This window comes from Ranitomeya imitator, chromosome 6 (genome assembly GCF_032444005.1).
Source record: "Ranitomeya imitator isolate aRanImi1 chromosome 6, aRanImi1.pri, whole genome shotgun sequence".
NCBI lineage: Eukaryota > Metazoa > Chordata > Amphibia > Anura > Dendrobatidae > Ranitomeya > Ranitomeya imitator.
The window spans coordinates 3,535,389-3,553,196 of NC_091287.1; the positions used below are offsets into that span (position 1 = coordinate 3,535,389).

The 17,808-nt window shown below is 43.9% G+C and overlaps 1 protein-coding gene across 1 annotated transcript in view; it reads right to left on the bottom strand.

Moving 5' to 3' along the window:
• Positions 1-6,111: 6,111 nt before the first annotated feature.
• Positions 6,112-17,808, bottom strand: part of LOC138641575 (uncharacterized) — a 49,030-nt gene continuing 37,333 nt past the window's right edge. Inside the window, exon 2 of the mRNA XM_069729047.1 lies at positions 6,112-13,450. Within this exon, the coding sequence (XP_069585148.1) occupies positions 6,224-13,432 (7,209 nt within the window). The 5' untranslated portion in view covers positions 13,433-13,450 and the 3' untranslated portion in view covers positions 6,112-6,223. The remainder of the gene's footprint in view (positions 13,451-17,808) is intronic.

Sequence of the window (17,808 nt, forward strand, 5' to 3'; positions counted from 1 at the left end):
GGGATGGGAGAACTACAATACCCAGATAGATTAGCGAAATTAGGATTATTTAGTCTAGAAAAAAGACGACTGAGGGGCGATCTAATAACCATGTATAAGTATATAAGGGGACAATACAAATATCTCGCTGAGGATCTGTTTATACCAAGGAAGGTGACGGGCACAAGGGGGCATTCTTTGCGTCTGGAGGAGAGAAGGTTTTTCCACCAACATAGAAGAGGATTCTTTACTGTTAGGGTAGTGAGAATCTGGAATTGCTTGCCTGAGGAGGTGGTGATGGCGAACTCAGTCGAGGGGTTCAAGAGAGGCCTGGATGTCTTCCTGGAGCAGAACAATATTGTATCATACAATGATTAGGTTCTGTAGAAGGACGTAGATCTGGGGATTTATTATGATGGAATATAGGCTGAACTGGATGGACAAATGTATTTTTTCGGCCTTACTAACTATGTTACTATGTTACCTTCCTCAGTGGCACTGGTCAATTTAATAATAATAATCTTTATATAGCGCTAACATATTCCGCAGCGCTTTACATTTTGCACACATTATCATCACTGTCCCAGATGGGGCTCACAATCTAGATTCCCTATCAGTATGTCTTTGGAATGTGGGAGGAAACCGGAGTGCCCGGAAGAAACCCACGCAAACACGGAGATGTTTGCAGATGTTGTCCAGATGTTGTCCTGGGTGGGATTAGAACCCAGGACCCCAGCGCTGCAAGGCTGCTGTGCTAACCACTGCGCCACCGTGCTGCCCACAATTTCATGGCATCACCTTCCTCACGGTTCCCATGCATCTCCCCATTTCCTGTAGCACCGACACTTGCCCCTGTTAGGGGTTCCTCAGCCGTCTCACTCCGCAGAGTGACGTGGCTGGGCACGCCTGTACCTATGGACACATCAACTTTCACAGAAAAATCAGGTTCAGTTGGCACACGTACAACATTTTCACCATCAATCCTAGGGAAAAAATGGTTATCAGATGCATCATTAGAAGATAAATAATATAAAACCCGGCACTCAACTTTGTGGTGAGAAGAAACGAAAGATTTATTATATCCCAAAGCAGTAAATGCTACTGTTACTGCTTTGAAATATAATAAATCTTTCGTTTCTTCTCACCACAAAGTTGAGTGCCGGGTTTTGTATTTATTGATTACGGTTTGGGAACCTACCCATGCACCTGATTCGGTTGTGCACTCGTTTAACTTCATTACAAGATAAAGCATGGTCAGGTAACACATGCGATTTATCATTATCATCAATGTTACCCTTATTAGCAGATTGGGGAGGGGTGTCAGGGACGTAGTATGCAACCATCCTCCCCAAATCAGTCCCCAACAAAACATCAGTGGGCAAATTATCAGACAGCCCCACTTCCTTCACCTCAATCAATATAAACCCGGGCCATTGGTAAGGGACAGCTGATGCCCCCAATCCCAGTGACACTCAGGGTTTCCCCGGAATGATTTCTTCAGGGGCCGCCAGTTCGGGCCGGATGAGGGTTCGTTCAGCCCCAGTGTCCTTGAGGCCTGTAGCAACATGGCCTCCCATGGTGGCGTGCTGTACGTTTTCACACACCCTCCCAACCACCACCCACCACAAGAACTGCTGCATTAGGCCCTGAGGCCTTGGATGGGGGGGTTCTTTGGCCTGTCTGGACAGTGGGGACTGATATGACCAGTCCGCTTGCAGAAGAAACACTGGCAAGGTTCGGTGGTAGGTCTGGTGCTGTTGGCCACGGGGACAGGACCTCATAAAAAGTGTGTAAGCTTAATAAAACTAGAGATAATTCAGATACAGCCCTGGTGTATTGTGTCTTATCTCTCCGGTGCCGTGACGTCATCTCTACGGTGGACTCAGAGAGTAGGTCGAGACCTGTAACAATTCTATTGGATTAATAATGGATAGGTGTCATAATTGACGCCTCTCCATTATTAACAAGGCTTAATGTCACCTTACAATAGCAAGGTGACATTAACCCCTTATTACCCCATATGCCACCTCTACAGGGCAATGGGAAGAGAGAGGCTTAGTACCAGAATAGGCGCATCTTACAGATGTGCCATTTCTGGGGTGGCCAGGGGGCTAATAACCATGGTCCCTATCTAGGCTATTATCTGCCTCACTCACTGGCTTTCGCTCTCTGGCACAGAAAATTGCACGGGCGCCAACGCCATTTTTTTCCATGATTATTAAATACATACAGGTCCCAAATTTTACACACACATAATACTATCAGTATTAGACACTGACATCTATAAATCTAACTTCTGCAATGGTTTACTGCATGTAAACCGGGTCGCCTATCCTGTCAGCTTCTGAAATGATTATGCAGAAGCCGACAAATGAATCATCGGCAATTCTGCTATCTATGAGAAAATTATATATATTCTATGTCACACTACCGTTCAAAAGTTTAGGGTCACTTAGAAATTTCCTTGTTTTCGAAAGAAAAGCAGTTTTTTTCCAAAGAAGCTAACATTAAATGATTCAGAAATACACTCTCTACATTGTTAATGTGGTAAATGACTATTCCAGCTGCAAACGTCTGGTTTGTAATGCAATATCTTCATAGGTGTATAGAGGCCCATTTCCAACAACCATCACTCCAGTGTTCTTATGGTACTTTGTATTTGCTGTGTAAGAAGGCTAATGGATGGTTAGAATATCCTTAAACCCTTGTGCAAGTATGTTAGCACAGCTGAAAACAGTTTGGCTGATTAGAAAACCTATAAACCTGACCTTCCTTTGAGCCAGTTGAGAATCTGGAGCATTACATTTGTTGGTTCCATTAAACTCTCAAAATTACCAGTCAAAAATAACTTTCATCTGAAACTCGACAGTCTATTCTTGTTCTTAGAAATGAAGGCTATTCCATGCCAGAAATTACCAAGAAACTGAAGATCTCCTACAACGGTGTGTACTACTCCCTTTAGAATCTGTTGCTCTCCTCTGACCAGAGTAGACAGAGAAGTGGGAGGCCGCGCTGCACAACTGAGTATCGAGACAAGTACATTAGAGTCTTTAGTTTGAGAAATCGAGGTCTCACAGGTCCTCAACTGGCAGCTTCATCAAATAGTACACGCAAAACGCCAGTGTCAACGTCTACATTGAAGAGGTGACTCCGGGATGCTGGCCTTCAGGGCAGAGTGGCAAAGAAAAAACCATATCTGAGACTGGCTAATAAAAGGAAAAGATTAATATGGGCAAAAGAACACAGACATTGGACAGAGAAAGATTGGAAAAAAGCGTTATGGACAGACGAATCCAAGTTTGAGGTGTTTGGATCACAAAGAACATTTGTGAGACAGAACAACAGAAAAGATGCTGGAAGAGTGTGACGCCATCTGTCAAGCATGGTGGAGGTAATGTGATGGTCTGGAGTTGCTATGGTGCTGGTAAAGTGGGAGATTTGTACAAGGTAAAAGGGATATTGAATAAGGAAGGCCATCACTCCATTTTGTAATGCCATACCCTGCGGACAGCGCTTGATTGAAGCCAATTTCATCCTACAACAGGACAATGACCCAAAGCCACCTCCAAATTATGCCGGAACTATTTAGGGAAGAAGCCGGCAGCTGGTATCTATCTGTAATGGAGCGGCCAGCACAGTCACCAGATCTCAGCCCCATTGAGCTGTTGTGGGAGCAGCTTGACCGTATGGTGCAAAAAAAGTGCCCATCAAGCCAAACCGACTTCTGGAAGCATGGGGTGAAAGGTCTCCAAATAACCTCAGCAAATTAACTAACTGCTAGAATGCCAAAGGTCTGCAACGCTGGAACTGCTGCAAGGGGAACATTCTGTGACAAAAGCAAAGTCTGAAGGAGAAAATTATTTCTACTAAAAATTATATATAGCTTGAGAAAGGCTCAGTGTGAGCCGAAACGTCACACAGAGATGTGGGTTTGAATAAACTACACTTTTTCACCTTGAAAAGGACTTGGAGTGCTGCCTTCTTTTTTGGTATACATTTTGGGTAGATGAGTGAACCATTCTATCCAGGAGGCCAGGCACCCACCAGTGAACAGTGTGCTGTTCCAGTTTTTTTGTTATATACACATAGAATAGATAGAAAAAATATCTATATAACAGGTCAGTGTGATTTTACCACACACCAGACATACAGTACAGACCAAAAGTTTGGACACACCTTCTCATTTAAAGATTTTTCTGTATTTTCATGAATATGAAAATTGTAAATTCACACTGAAGGCATCAAAACTATGAATTAACACATTTTTCTTTACTTCGAAATTGTATTATGGCAAGAAAAAAAAAACAGCTAACAGTCTATTCAGTAGGACAATCAGCTGTGTATCCACCAGACTTCTGCACAACACAACTGATGGTCCTAACCCCATTTATAAGGCAAGAAATCCAACTTATTAAACCTGACAGGGCACACCTGTGAAGTGAAAACCATTCCCGGTGACTACCTCTTGTAGCTCGTCAAGAGAATAACAAGAGTGCAAAGCAGTCATCAAAGCAAAAGGTGGCTACTTTGAAGAACCTAGAATATAAGACATCATTTCAGTTGTTTCACACTTTTTTGTTAAGTATATAATTCCACATGTGTTAATTCATAGTTTTGATGCCTTCAGTGTGAACGTACAATTTTCATAGTCATAAAAATACAGAAAATTCTTTAAATGAGAAGATGTGTCCAAACTTTTGGTCTGTACTGTAAATTACCGGCTTTTTAAAGTATGCAAATTGCCTCTTCTGAGAAAAAGAGGACTTAACCTCTATAGCGCCACCTGTTGGAAGCAGCGATCCTACAAGTCGCAATCAACCCTTTAACGAGTCGTGCAATATGACTTCGGATAAAAGCCAAATCAGTATCAATTCGCAGACTCGGTGTTTCGGGCTGTTGGCCCTCGTCAGTGCGAAGCGTGAGAACTGATTTGGCTAGGTGAGAGGCTCTGGACTGGGGTCTAAGGGGTATCGTTTCCCCTTATGGAGAGTGACATACCAGCTCTGGCTTGTCAAGGTAAGGAGGCTTTTTAAAGGACACCGGTGTGTAAAAATTGGACAGCACTTGCATGGTGCGAGTACTGTGGAATTTTTTTCTTGCACCCATTGACTTACATTGAGTCTCATCCGAGAATCACAGCATGCTGCGATTTTTTCTCAGTCCGATTTCAGCTGAGAAAAAAAAAATGGCTGATGAGATGTAACTCATTGAATAACATTGGTCCGAGTGCAATCGATTTTTATTGGATTGCACTCGTCCGTTTTTCTCACAAATGAGTATGAGCTCTAAGACACAGACTCAGAAATCTGCAGATCACGAATGCGGAGTCTGGGGGTTTTCTTATAATTTATACCAATCTACCAGTTGGTGCAATGGATTCTATCACCACGTGTGACACAAAGACCAGGATTAATGTGGTTAGACTGGACGGCTGGTATTCTAAACACTACTGTATAACACGCGGGAAGGCAACCCAAGCAGAACTCCATACTGGCCCATACAGGGCCACTGGCATTGACCGATGACAGAGCAGCTACAGTCAATATGGGGAGAAGATAAAACATCCAGGAGAGGGACTACCATCACAGAACGACTGTTCATACAAAGCACAAGTGCTCGATGCATTGTGGAGGCCGGACATTTGACTACACCATCCCACCAGCTTGGTTCTCCTCTATGAAGCCAGAACAGTCAATTAAAAGAAAACATGGGGATATGTGGGAAAACCCATGTAGGTGGAAATAAATATTTGGCTGCAACATGATGCATAGCACCTGTGCTTGGTTTGAACAGTCATTCTGTGCTGACAGACTCGCTTTAAGGCCGGGGTCAGACTTGCGAATGTGAAGGGTCTCTCGCATCAATACCCGGCGCTGCCGCCGGCACTTGGGACCGGAGTGTGCAGCTGCATGTATTTCTATGCAGTCACACACTCCAGTTCCGAGTGCTGGCGGCAGCGCCAGGTATTGATGCGCAAGCGTCTCACATCACACTCGCTAGTGTCAGCCCGGCCTAAGGCATAAAGAAGCCATGTATGAAAGACTCCGAGGCCTGCCAGGTGTAATGTTCTCCTCTACAGCCCAATCGGAGAGACAAATGCTCAGGACAGAAAGGAGGGCGGACCAGGACATCTTAACTAGAAGTGATTTTTATTAAAAGAAACACAGCATTAATGTAACGGCATAATCATCAGACTAATCTAAGAACACTGTTGTGTATGGTATGGGGGGTGGGCAGGTCCTGCTTACTCCTTGCTGCTCTTCCCCCCAGTCTTGGCTTTACTTGGCCCTTTTTTCTTCACCGTGACTTTCTTCTTTCCTCCACTTATTACGGCCTGTAATTTCCGCTTCTTGACAGTGGCGGCAGCAATTATCCTCCACTTCTTCAGGCTTTCACTGCCAACATTCTGCCGTTTCTGCTTTTGGGGCACCTTCTTTATCACTTTCTTTACTTTTCCCACATCTTTCGGTTTCTTGTCTTTCCCGATTTCCTTCTCCTTGGTGGGAGTCTCCAGGAGTTTCTCATCACTCTGCTCCTTTCCTTCGGCCTCTGGCTCCTGCTCAGCTTCAGTTTTTGCCTTTTTCGGCTTCTTGGTTTTACCCTTCTCTTTGCTTATGGCCAGCTTCTTTGCCTTGATTAGCTTTTTATTCTTCAGCTTCTGTGTGGCAGTCATGACTCTCCTGGTGTATTTTCTCTTCTTTGGAGGTCCTTCTTCAGCATTGCTTTCATCCTTATTTTTCCTCTTTTTCAGAACCTTGTCTTTCCCAAGGCTTTTTCTCTTGCTCCTCTTTAGACAAATCGGCACATGGTTCATAAGGGATTTCTGGAACAAGAATCTCTTTCCGCAATGTACACAGCTGAAGACTTCTTCACTGTGGAGGAGCTTGTGTCGGACAAGAATTTTCATCCGTGTGAATCTCATGTTACACACAGGACATGAAAACGGCTTTTCTTCAGTGTCTAAATTAAGTTCCTGGCCTCCATCGGCAGAACCATCCTGGCTGGCGTGTAGTTTCATGTGTGACAGGAGCCGACCTTTAGTGGAATAGAGTTTGCCACAGTCTTTACAGTGATATGGCTTGTCTTCCACTTGTGCCTGGGATATCAAGTTCTTATCACCCTCGGCCGCTGTTTTATGCACTCTACGATGAAGAACAAGGCTCGCCTTGGTGGAGCAGACTTTATTGCAGTCTTTACATGTGAAAGGATGGTCCCCGGGTCCATCTTTAAGATTAAAGCTAGGCGAGGCTCTGTGCACTTTTCTATGTAGGACAAAGCTGCCTTTGGTTGAGCAGACAAAGCCACAGTCCTTGCAAACAAAGGTTTTTCGCTCCATGTTCGTTTTAAGCATATGCTGACTGCTAGCTGATGCTCTGTGAACCCTAAAGTGGAGTACAAAACTGGCCTTGGTAGAACAGATTTTGTTACAATCCGGGCAAGTGTAAGGGGGGTCCCCAGCAGTCACTTTGATATCATACATCAACTGAGGCTTGTGTATTTTACGATGAAGAACAAGACTGCCCTTGGTAGAGCAAACTTTATTACACTTTTTACAAACGAATGCTGGACTTAGACCATGCACTTTACCATGGCGTACTAAGCTGGCCTTTGTGGAGCAAACCTTGCCGCAATCCTTGCAAGTAAAAGGATGCACTTCGGCTTCACTTTTGATGTCGAGCTCCTGCTTAGAAGCCATTAGGGTCTCTTTTGTTTCTTCTTCTGGGTTTTCCTTGTGGCCACCAGTTGGGTGAATGATGGCTGAAGACTTATGAACTTTGCAATGAAGAACAAGGCTAGCCTTAGTGGAACAGATCTTGCCACAATCCTTGCACTGGAAGGGCTGCCTGCCCGCCTCTTCATTACAGAGTCCTTTTTTCTCTAAACTAGATGAAGCATCGCCAACCCTGTGCAACTTCCGATGTACGTAGAGTCTTGATTTACTAGGAAACACTTTGTCACAGTCCTTACAAGAGAATGGGCATTCTCCGGTGTGGAGGCGCTCGTGAATGACTAGCCTTTCCTTCTGCTTAAAGCTTTTATCACATACTGAACACTGATAGGGTTTTAGCATCATAAACTGAAGGTTTCTATGTGTGTACCGATGAATGATCAGGCTACCCTTCTGTCGAAATTTGCAAGGGCAATCGGGGCAAGCATAGGGTCGTGACCCCGTGTGCACACGTCTATGTACACCCAGGTGATTCCTTCTTGTAAAAGTTTTATTGCATTCGAGGCAGCGGAAAGGAGGCCCTTCAGCGTGTGTACCAATGTGAATAGTTAAATACTGCTCTGTAGAGAAACTCTGGGGGCACTGTGGACACACGAAGGGTTGATCATGTACATGGCCTTGCTGGTGACTGAGCAGAAGGTCCAAGTTGGAGAAGATTTCATCACATTCCAAACACTGGCTTTTTTCCTCCTCTTTAACAGATACTGGAGCAATGGATAGATCATCACTATATGGGGGCAGTTGGTGCTCTTCCACTTTAATAATATTCTTCTCTCTGTACATGCACTTTCTGTTCACTTTCTGTATGCCACCCAATACTTTTTTCTGGGAGATGTGCAACCCTGAAGTACCCGGGTCTTTGTCCTCACCCACTAATTTGACGGTGTCTGAGCTGTAACCAGTCTTCTCTTCGGTAGAACTCTTCATAGGCTGCCCTTTCTTTTTTCTGGGTTTACGGGTCAGGCCTTTTACTGCCAAAATCATGTTCATCCATTTAAGGTCTTTTTTGCGTTTGGCAATGGACTGGATTTTTCTACTTTTTACAATCTTTGACTGCTTCATTTTTAGTCGGTGCAAAGTCATATTTTTCTCCTTGAAGATCTTTTCACATTGGAGGTCTTCCTCTATGGCGCTGTCAGGTAAGCCTTTATCTTTTGTGAGCAGTCTACAAACGCGGCACCTTTTCGACCAGCGACCTGCTCGTCTCTTTTTCTGCAGGCGACAACCACAAGACTCGCACTGTGTCGCCGTATGACTCAATAGGTGAAGATTCAAAGATCTATTGCACTTGAATATTTTACCACACTGCGGGCATAAACGTGGCTTCTCACCATCTTGCAGTACCATCTGGTCACTTATATCGGAATCTGTTAACTCCATCTCCTGTTCCTTACAGAAATCATCATCCTCCTCCTTACCACGCTGCGATGACAGCGGTTTCTTGGTGGCCTTTAGAGTTGAAGGCTTGCCAGCTATGCCTGCGGAATGGGCCATCCGAGCTCGGACTGGTTTTTGGCAGTTCTTACACATCTTGGGTTGCCTTGTCCCACTCTTCAGTACTACATCACAGGTACAGTACAGGGCTTGTATGGCAGAATTCTTTTTCTTGCGCTTCCTCACAATTATAGAGTGTGGTGGCTCAGTATCTCTGTAAACACCTTTTAGCTTAGGTTCATTTTCAACTTGGTCCTGTAGATCTACTTCGTCTACAAACGGGGAACCACTATCAGAATCCAGGCTGTCATCTCCACCAGTGAGAGCCTTCTGTTTCTTCTTCTGCTTCTTTATCTTGTGGAAACATTTGCGACACCTTTTGGGAATGCGTTTGGTTTTATGCTTCAGCATCATTGGACATCCACACGTTATACATTGCGGTAATAAATGACATTTCATGTGATTGGAGAGTAGTGAGGGAATTCGGAAGACCTTCTCACACTTCGGACATTTATACTTTCTCTGTGGGGCAGCAGACTTTTTCTTCATCAACTGCATATTGTGCACAGATTTGGCAGCCTGATCGGAAGGATCATCATGTGCAGGGCCTGCCTCCTCTTTGATATGGAAGCTTGAGAAATCTGGAGATCCCTTTTTCCTGTCAAAGCCTTTTTCCAACACAAAGTCTGGACTGCAACAACCCACATCTCCTGCATGACGCTCCTCACGCTTTGACTTTATCCGACACTTATAGCATGTGGGACGCCAAACCATCTCCTTTCTAGCTCGTCTGATCTTTCGCCCACATTTAATGCACTGGCTCCCGATACCCACATGTTTGTCATCTGGGTCTTCAGTACATTCACTTTCCTGGATATCAGGAGACAGCATGTCGGATAGCTCATGTACAGGACTCTGATCTACAGAAACTGCAGAGATATCATCTTCTTTAGGGGTGTCATCCAGATTTGTAGGATCAAGTAAAATGGCATCAGAGTCTACGAAATCTTCAGCCAGGTCATTTTCAGTAAGGTTGGCATTAGACATCTGAATGTACTGCTTGTGTGGGACCTCCTGAGAAAGGTTCTTATCAAGGTCATGGTCTGTCAGGTCTTTCACATCATCATTGCTAAGTAAACATTTTTCAGATAAATCTTCAAGGTCAGGAGACAGACCTAGAGTCGGTTCTAGAAGACATAAGGTGGTCACAGAATCTTCAGTTTGCAGCTTATCTAGCAGCATAGCATCGTCTATAGATGTAGTGCTTATGAGGGTGTCATTCATCTTCAAACTTGTGACAGCATCTTGTTCTACAGGTTTAATTCCTTGTGTTAAGAAATGTTCTTGTGCCTTTACATAAGCAGATGTGATGCTTACCAGGCTCTGCACATTGAAGGCAACATCTGGACTTCTCAAAACTTCATCGCAAGGTGGCATGGAGACATCCCCAGCACTTCCCACCGCAGACTCAAAGAGACTGAGGAGATTACCTTCACATGACTCTAGTCCTGGGGTTCTCTCTACATCTTTACCTTCACATGACTCTAGTCCTGGGGTTCTCTCTACATCTTTATCTTCACATGACTCTAGTACTGGCGTTCTCTCTACATCTTTACCTTCACATGACTCTAGTCCTGGGGTTCTCTCTACATCTTTACCTTCACATGACTCTAGTCCTGGGGTTCTCTCTACATCTTTACCTTCACATGACTCTAGTCCTGGGGTTCTCTCTACATCTTTACCTTCACATGACTCTAGTCCTGGGGTTCTCTCTACATCTTTACCTTCACATGACTCTAGTACTGGGGTTCTCTCTACATCTTTACTTTGTAAGACTTGTACAGATGCTGGGATGTTCTCTTCAGTGGGATCAAAAGTTACATTTTCTATATTAGCAAGAGACAAGTCTTCTAGAGAAGGCGCAGGGGTTTCTTCTGGAGTCTGACCTAGTTGGTTTTCTTTAGTCTCAGTGACAATATGCATCATGTCCACAGAGGAGACATTGGCTTCCATCTCTGTGGTGTCTGTTAAGTTCACATCTGTGTCTAAGTGACTGCTGCTCTGAGGTTGGACATCGTGAAGAGGTGAACTCAAGCTCATACTTGGGTCATCAGCAGGATTTGACTCAGAAATACCAACATTCTTTTGAGATGTTTTGATGGTGAACAGATCAATCTCATCACAGACATTCTGATCATCTCCCACATGCAGTTCTTGAGCCTGTTCTGGTAGACATTGTGCTTCTTGGAGGATTGGTACAGTACTAATGGCAATCTGTGATAATTTGTCAGGTTTGGCAATGGCCTCACTGGCTTCTTTTTCTTCTAAAATATGGACCTTCTCACCAATGTCTTCAGTAGTAGAATCTCCCTCCTGATTTGATAAGTCAACATTTTTCTGCTCAGGAAGGTCCAGAGACATCACCACATGTGTTTTTTGGGAGTTTGGTTCTGAGGAGCAGACTTGTGCAGGACATGAATTACATTCAGTCTCATCATGGATGGTATGGCTGCAAAGCTCCAGTTCGTTTATGGATGTGGTTTGCTTTTCATTGATTTTCTCTTCTGCATTATCAACAGGAGAGTTAGAGACTATGTTTGCAGGTGATGGGTCAGTCTGGAGGCCAGGATCATGTATTAGGCTGCTGGTATCGCTACTAACGCTCTTATGACACTCAGATTCAGACACATGTTCTCTTAGGGTCAGAGATCTTTGTAGGGCATTTGTCTGGTCATATTCTACCACCGTTTCATCATGCCTTTTATCTAGACAGTCAATCATCCCTTCTTTAGAGAACTGGGCACTTTCACTGAGGTTGGAACTCTCCAAAGCATTATTTTGAGTTATTATATGGTTTTCATCAACACTGCCAGGCAAACTCATGACACGATCATTCTCTAGATCAATGCTGTCCCTTACACACGAGGTATCTAATTGACCAATGTCCTCAGTAATGTCCATGTCACTTAACGATGAAGTTGATTTCAGCGACGAATCTCTCTCATTTTCTGTGATTGGAGTGTGGCAAGAAGCATCACTGTCTTCTTCCTGGAGCTGGTCGGGAGAGAGAGATTTAATTATACTGGGAATGTCCTCAGTGTGAAGACAAGCACTGTGTAGCATCTCAGAATCCTCCAAATGTACAGAGTTGGGATCATCTAGAGAGACAGTCTTTAGAGATGGAGTGCCAGCAATTACTTCCGAGAGTTCATTATTACATACGCTCACATCTTCCACCATAGGACCTTCATTCTGACCATCTTTAATTATGAGAGAGTCTTGGGCACAGCTTGGGAGGATCCCCTCTTCCAACGAGGAGTGAGGCATTTCAGAGATTGGTTGATGTACTACATGTTCACTGTCTGTTATGTCCTTTGTATCGGATACATGAGGACTGTGTGTGGAGAGGACATCTTCAGCATCATCGATGAAATCAGGAGCAGTCTTTGGAGAGATACTGGCACTGGAGACAGACTCTACACCACACAACGGCAGATCTTCCACCGTCTCAGCATTATCTATAGGCTCAGAGGGCTCTGAAACTTCACTTGGAAGCTCCGGATCTTGTGCGGTCTCATCTGCTGTGTCCGGAGGGACAGGACTGGAGGAAGGTGCAACAGAGATCTCAGAGTCTCCAGTGGGGCTCACACTCTCATCGTCTTCAGATTCCCCGATAGTGTAGTTGTTGAAGACCTCAGCAAGAATCTCAAGGGTGTTTCCAAAAGGATCAATGACCTGAATGGTGCTGTCAGACAGCTTCGATATTCTCAGCTCAAAGGTCTTCTTGTCAGAGCTATCTTTTCTTTGCCGGGCAGGTGGAGAAGTTCCTCGGGTGTGTCTTGTCACACATTGTCGGGGTGTAATGTCCTTGTTCACTTTTTCCCCGCTTTTGAAATGGACTTTAGAGTTAAGCTGATAGGAAGGTTTGGTGGGGATGGGTGCCACGTGGATAACATCAGCTCCCAAAGATGACTTGCTGCTTCGGGTGGATATGACACGACCTGCAGGAGCCTTAGTCAGCGAAGAGTGGGAGATGCCGTCTTCATGGCTTCTCTCATGCATTTGTAAGAAGACCTGGTGGTGGAATCCTCTTCCGCAATGGGAACACGTGAACTGCTTCTTGGTCACATGACTCTGACGATGAGAGTTCAACTCCAACTTGGTGTCGAATGTTTCGCTGCACTCAATGCACATGTACTGTCCGGTGTCTGTGGGGGTGCTCTGGTTCTTTTGCGCAGCATCTGGCACAAATCTCTTGGAAGAGCGGGTGCTGCGCTCTGTACTCTGCATCCTACCGGTCACAGGACCCTGGAAGTAGAAAAAAAGAGGTTATAATCAAGATGTGATATGGGGGGGGGGGGAGGGGAGGGGGCACTGATATATACGGGAATAATATACCCCCAGTTACCAGGGCCCCAACCCATACCCACCAAGTCAGATACACAAGACAAGGAGAGCGCACCTGGAGAGCAGACAGACCACCAGCTGATATCCTTAGGAATATATATATATATATCCCCGATCACAGAGACGAAACAATCAGGTTTATATCAGAGTACAACCATGAAAGGGACAACATCAGAGCTATCCTTGGTAAGCACTGGCGTATCCTCAGCACAGAACCCTCCCTGGGTCCGTACCTTTCCAACTACCCTCGCATGACCCCACGGAGGGCCAAAAATTTGAAAGACCTCTTGGTGAGGAGTCACTATACGGCACCTACAACAGGCCTTTTTGGTTCCACACGACCGAGTAGGGGTTGTCACACTTGTGGCCACTGTCTTGCCTGCGCCAATGTCCTGCGCAGCACCTCCTTTCACTCTGCTGACGGTACAAGGGAATTTCAAATCAAAGAGTATATCTCCTGCAGTAGCAGGAATGTGGTATATTATGCCACTTGTGGTTGCCAACTTATTTATGTGGGCCTGACGTCGAGAGAACTAAGAGTGAGAGTGAGGGAGCATGTGCGGGGCATTGGCGCGGCCAAGACAGTGGCGGATATATCGGAGCTAACTACGATCCCCAAGCATTTCAGGGAGGTTCACAATTGTGATCCTAGAAGCTTTATGGTCCGTGGGATCGAACTGATTCACATGGGTATACGAGGTGGAAAAGTGAAACAGCTTCTTGCTCAGCGAGAGCTTAAGTGGATTGTGACCTTGGACACTGTTAAACCCCATGGCCTCAATGAGGCCTTGAACTTTGCCCCATTCCTGTAAGATATTTTAGATAGTAATATTTTTACATGACCCCCCCCCCCTTTTTTGTGGAGTTCCCCCCTATGTATGTTGTTTTGTTTATTTTCATAATTTATTTTGTTTGTATTTTTAAATTCAGTGTGCATCATAATTAGACCTGTTATCCTTCCTTTCCCGGAGGTGGATCCAAGAATGGGGCAAAAGAACGTTGGGATACTGCCACACCATTGAATTGCCGTGGACCACTAATATTGTATATATCACGTTATAACGGCTGTTATTCTTGTTGTGTGCCACGACGTTCGATATTGTCCCACTTTTACAACTGTCGTTCTTAATCCATGTGCCTATTGGGTTTCATCTTCTCTTGCTATTACGCTGTGTTTAGAAGCTGCGTGCTGTTGTCAAAACTAGCTGTGGTGCGCGTGCGCCGGTTTGCTCCGCCCCTCTGCGCCTTCTGGGTCTGGCCGGTGTGCGTCCGCGGCGGGTGACTGGGTTGCTATGGTTTCCATGCACCCACTCACCTATCTGCTAACGTGAGCCGGGCTTGGGGGGGTGGCGTGGGGATGGGCCACCGGCGCATGCGCCGCTATACACATCGCTAAACAGCATGCGGTCACATGACTATCATGTGACCCAGGAAGTGATTATACAAGGTCCTGGCTGTAGAAACAAGGCATTCCCCTTGATAAAGCCAAGTATAGGAGCGGCGAAACGCGCGTCGGGGGTTGAGCCCAATCCAGGGACCCCTATTACATGGTAAGTTCTGTGTCTGGAGGGAGACTTTTATGGCGGCTGGCAATGTACTACTATTTTCTCCTAAGACATTTCTCACATCCCAGCCTCACTATGGTTCATGATAGTTCTATTTGGAGCAACGTAGCTATCCTAGTGTCAGGGACACGGACTAATATATATATATATATATATATATATATATATATATATATATATATATATATATATTTAGATTGTGACACAGTGTCCAGTGTCTGATTGGTTGCCGCCTGCTGCGAGCGACCAATCAGAAACGTGCCGTACTGTGACACACTCCGCCCGCCATTTTGGTGTGATTTTTGAATTTTTACCTCACAGCAAGTTTCTACTGCGTGGAGGCGGCCCAGTGACGTTGCTCTTCAAGCTCCTGCCGAATTTCATCAAAAAAATGATAATACCATTTACCAAAACTATATATATTTAGTTGTGAAGTGGTTCAGTGACATTTTCACACCAATTTTGAACTTTTGTTTGGTGTTTTCTCCATATACTGCCTATTATTTTTGTTCTTTCTTACTATGATTTATTAATTGTATTATTCTTACATTTGAATAAATAAAGTATATATGGATTCTAGACTCCCGATTCTTTAGAATCGGGCTGCCATCTAGTGTATATTATATATATATATATATATGACTCCGATCACACAGGACGTGTATATTATATATATATATATGACCCCGATCACACAGGACGTGTATATTATATATATATGACCCCGATCACACAGGACGTGTATATTATATATATATATATATATGACCCCGATCACACAGGACGTGTATATTATATATATATATGACCCCGATCACACAGGACGTGTATATTATATATATATATGACCCCGATCACACAGGACGTGTATATTATATATATATATAACCCCGATCACACAGGACGTGTATATTATATATATATATGACCCCGATCACACAGGACGTGTATATTATATATATATATATATGACCCCGATCACACAGGACGTGTATATTATATATATATATGACCCCCGATCACACAGGACGTGTATATTATATATATATATATATATATGACCCCGATCACACAGGACGTGTATATTATATATATATATATGACCCCGATCACACAGGACGTGTATATTATATATATATCGGGGTCATATATATATATATATATATATATATATATATATATATATATATATATATATATATATATATATATATATATATATATATTATACACGTCCTGTGTGATCGGGGTCATATATATACACGTCCTGTGTGATCGGGGTCATATATATATATATATAATATACACGTCCTGTGTGATCGGGGTCATATATATATATATATATATATAATATACACGTTCTGTGTGATCGGGGTCATATATATATATAATATACACGTCCTGTGTGATCGGGGTCATATATATATATATATTATACACGTCCTGTGTGATCGGGGGTCATATATATATATATAATATACACGTCCTGTGTGATCGGGGTCATATATATATATATAATATACACGTCCTGTGTGATCGGGGTCATATATATATATATATATATATATATATATATAATATACACGTTCTGTGTGATCGGGGTCATATATATATATACAGGTCCTTCTCAAAAAATTAGCATATAGTGTTAAATTTCATTATTTACCATAATGTAATGATTACAATTAAACTTTCATATATTATAGATTCATTATCCACCAACTGAAATTTGTCAGGTCTTTTATTGTTTTAATACTGATGATTTTGGCATACAACTCCTGATAACCCAAAAAACCTGTCTCAATAAATTAGCATATGAAGAAAAGGTTCTCTAAACGACCTATTACCCTAATCTTCTGAATCAACTAATTAACTCTAAACACATGCAAAAGATACCTGAGGCTTTTATAAACTCCCTGCCTGGTTCATTACTCAAAACCCCCATCATGGGTAAGACTAGCGACCTGACAGATGTCAAGAAGGCCATCATTGACACCCTCAAGCAAGAGGGTAAGACCCAGAAAGAAATTTCTCAACAAATAGGCTGTTCCCAGAGTGCTGTATCAAGGCACCTCAATGGTAAGTCTGTTGGAAGGAAACAATGTGGCAGAAAACGCTGTACAACGAGAAGAGGAGACCGGACCCTGAGGAAGATTGTGGAGAAGGACCGATTCCAGACCTTGGGGAACCTGAGGAAGCAGTGGACTGAGTCTGGTGTGGAAACATCCAGAGCCACCGTGCACAGTCGTGTGCAGGAAATGGGCTACAGGTGCCGCATTCCCCAGGTAAAGCCACTTTTGAACCATAAACAGCGGCAGAGGCGCCTGACCTGGGCTACAGAGAAGCAGCACTGGACTGTTGCTAAGTGGTCCCAAGTACTTTTTTCTGATGAAAGCAAATTTTGCATGTCATTCGGAAATCAAGGTGCCAGAGTCTGGAGGAAGACTGGGGAGAAGGAAATGCCAAAATGCCTGAAGTCCGGTGTCAAGTACCCACAGTCAGTGATGGTGTGGGGTGCCATGTCAGCTGCTGGTGTTGGTCCACTGTGTTTCATCAAGGGCAGGGTCAATGCAGCTAGCTATCAGGAGATTTTGGAGCACTTCATGCTTCCATCGGCTGAAATGCTTTATGGAGATGAAGATTTCATTTTTCAGCACGACCTGGCACCTGCTCACAGTGCCAAAACCACTGGTA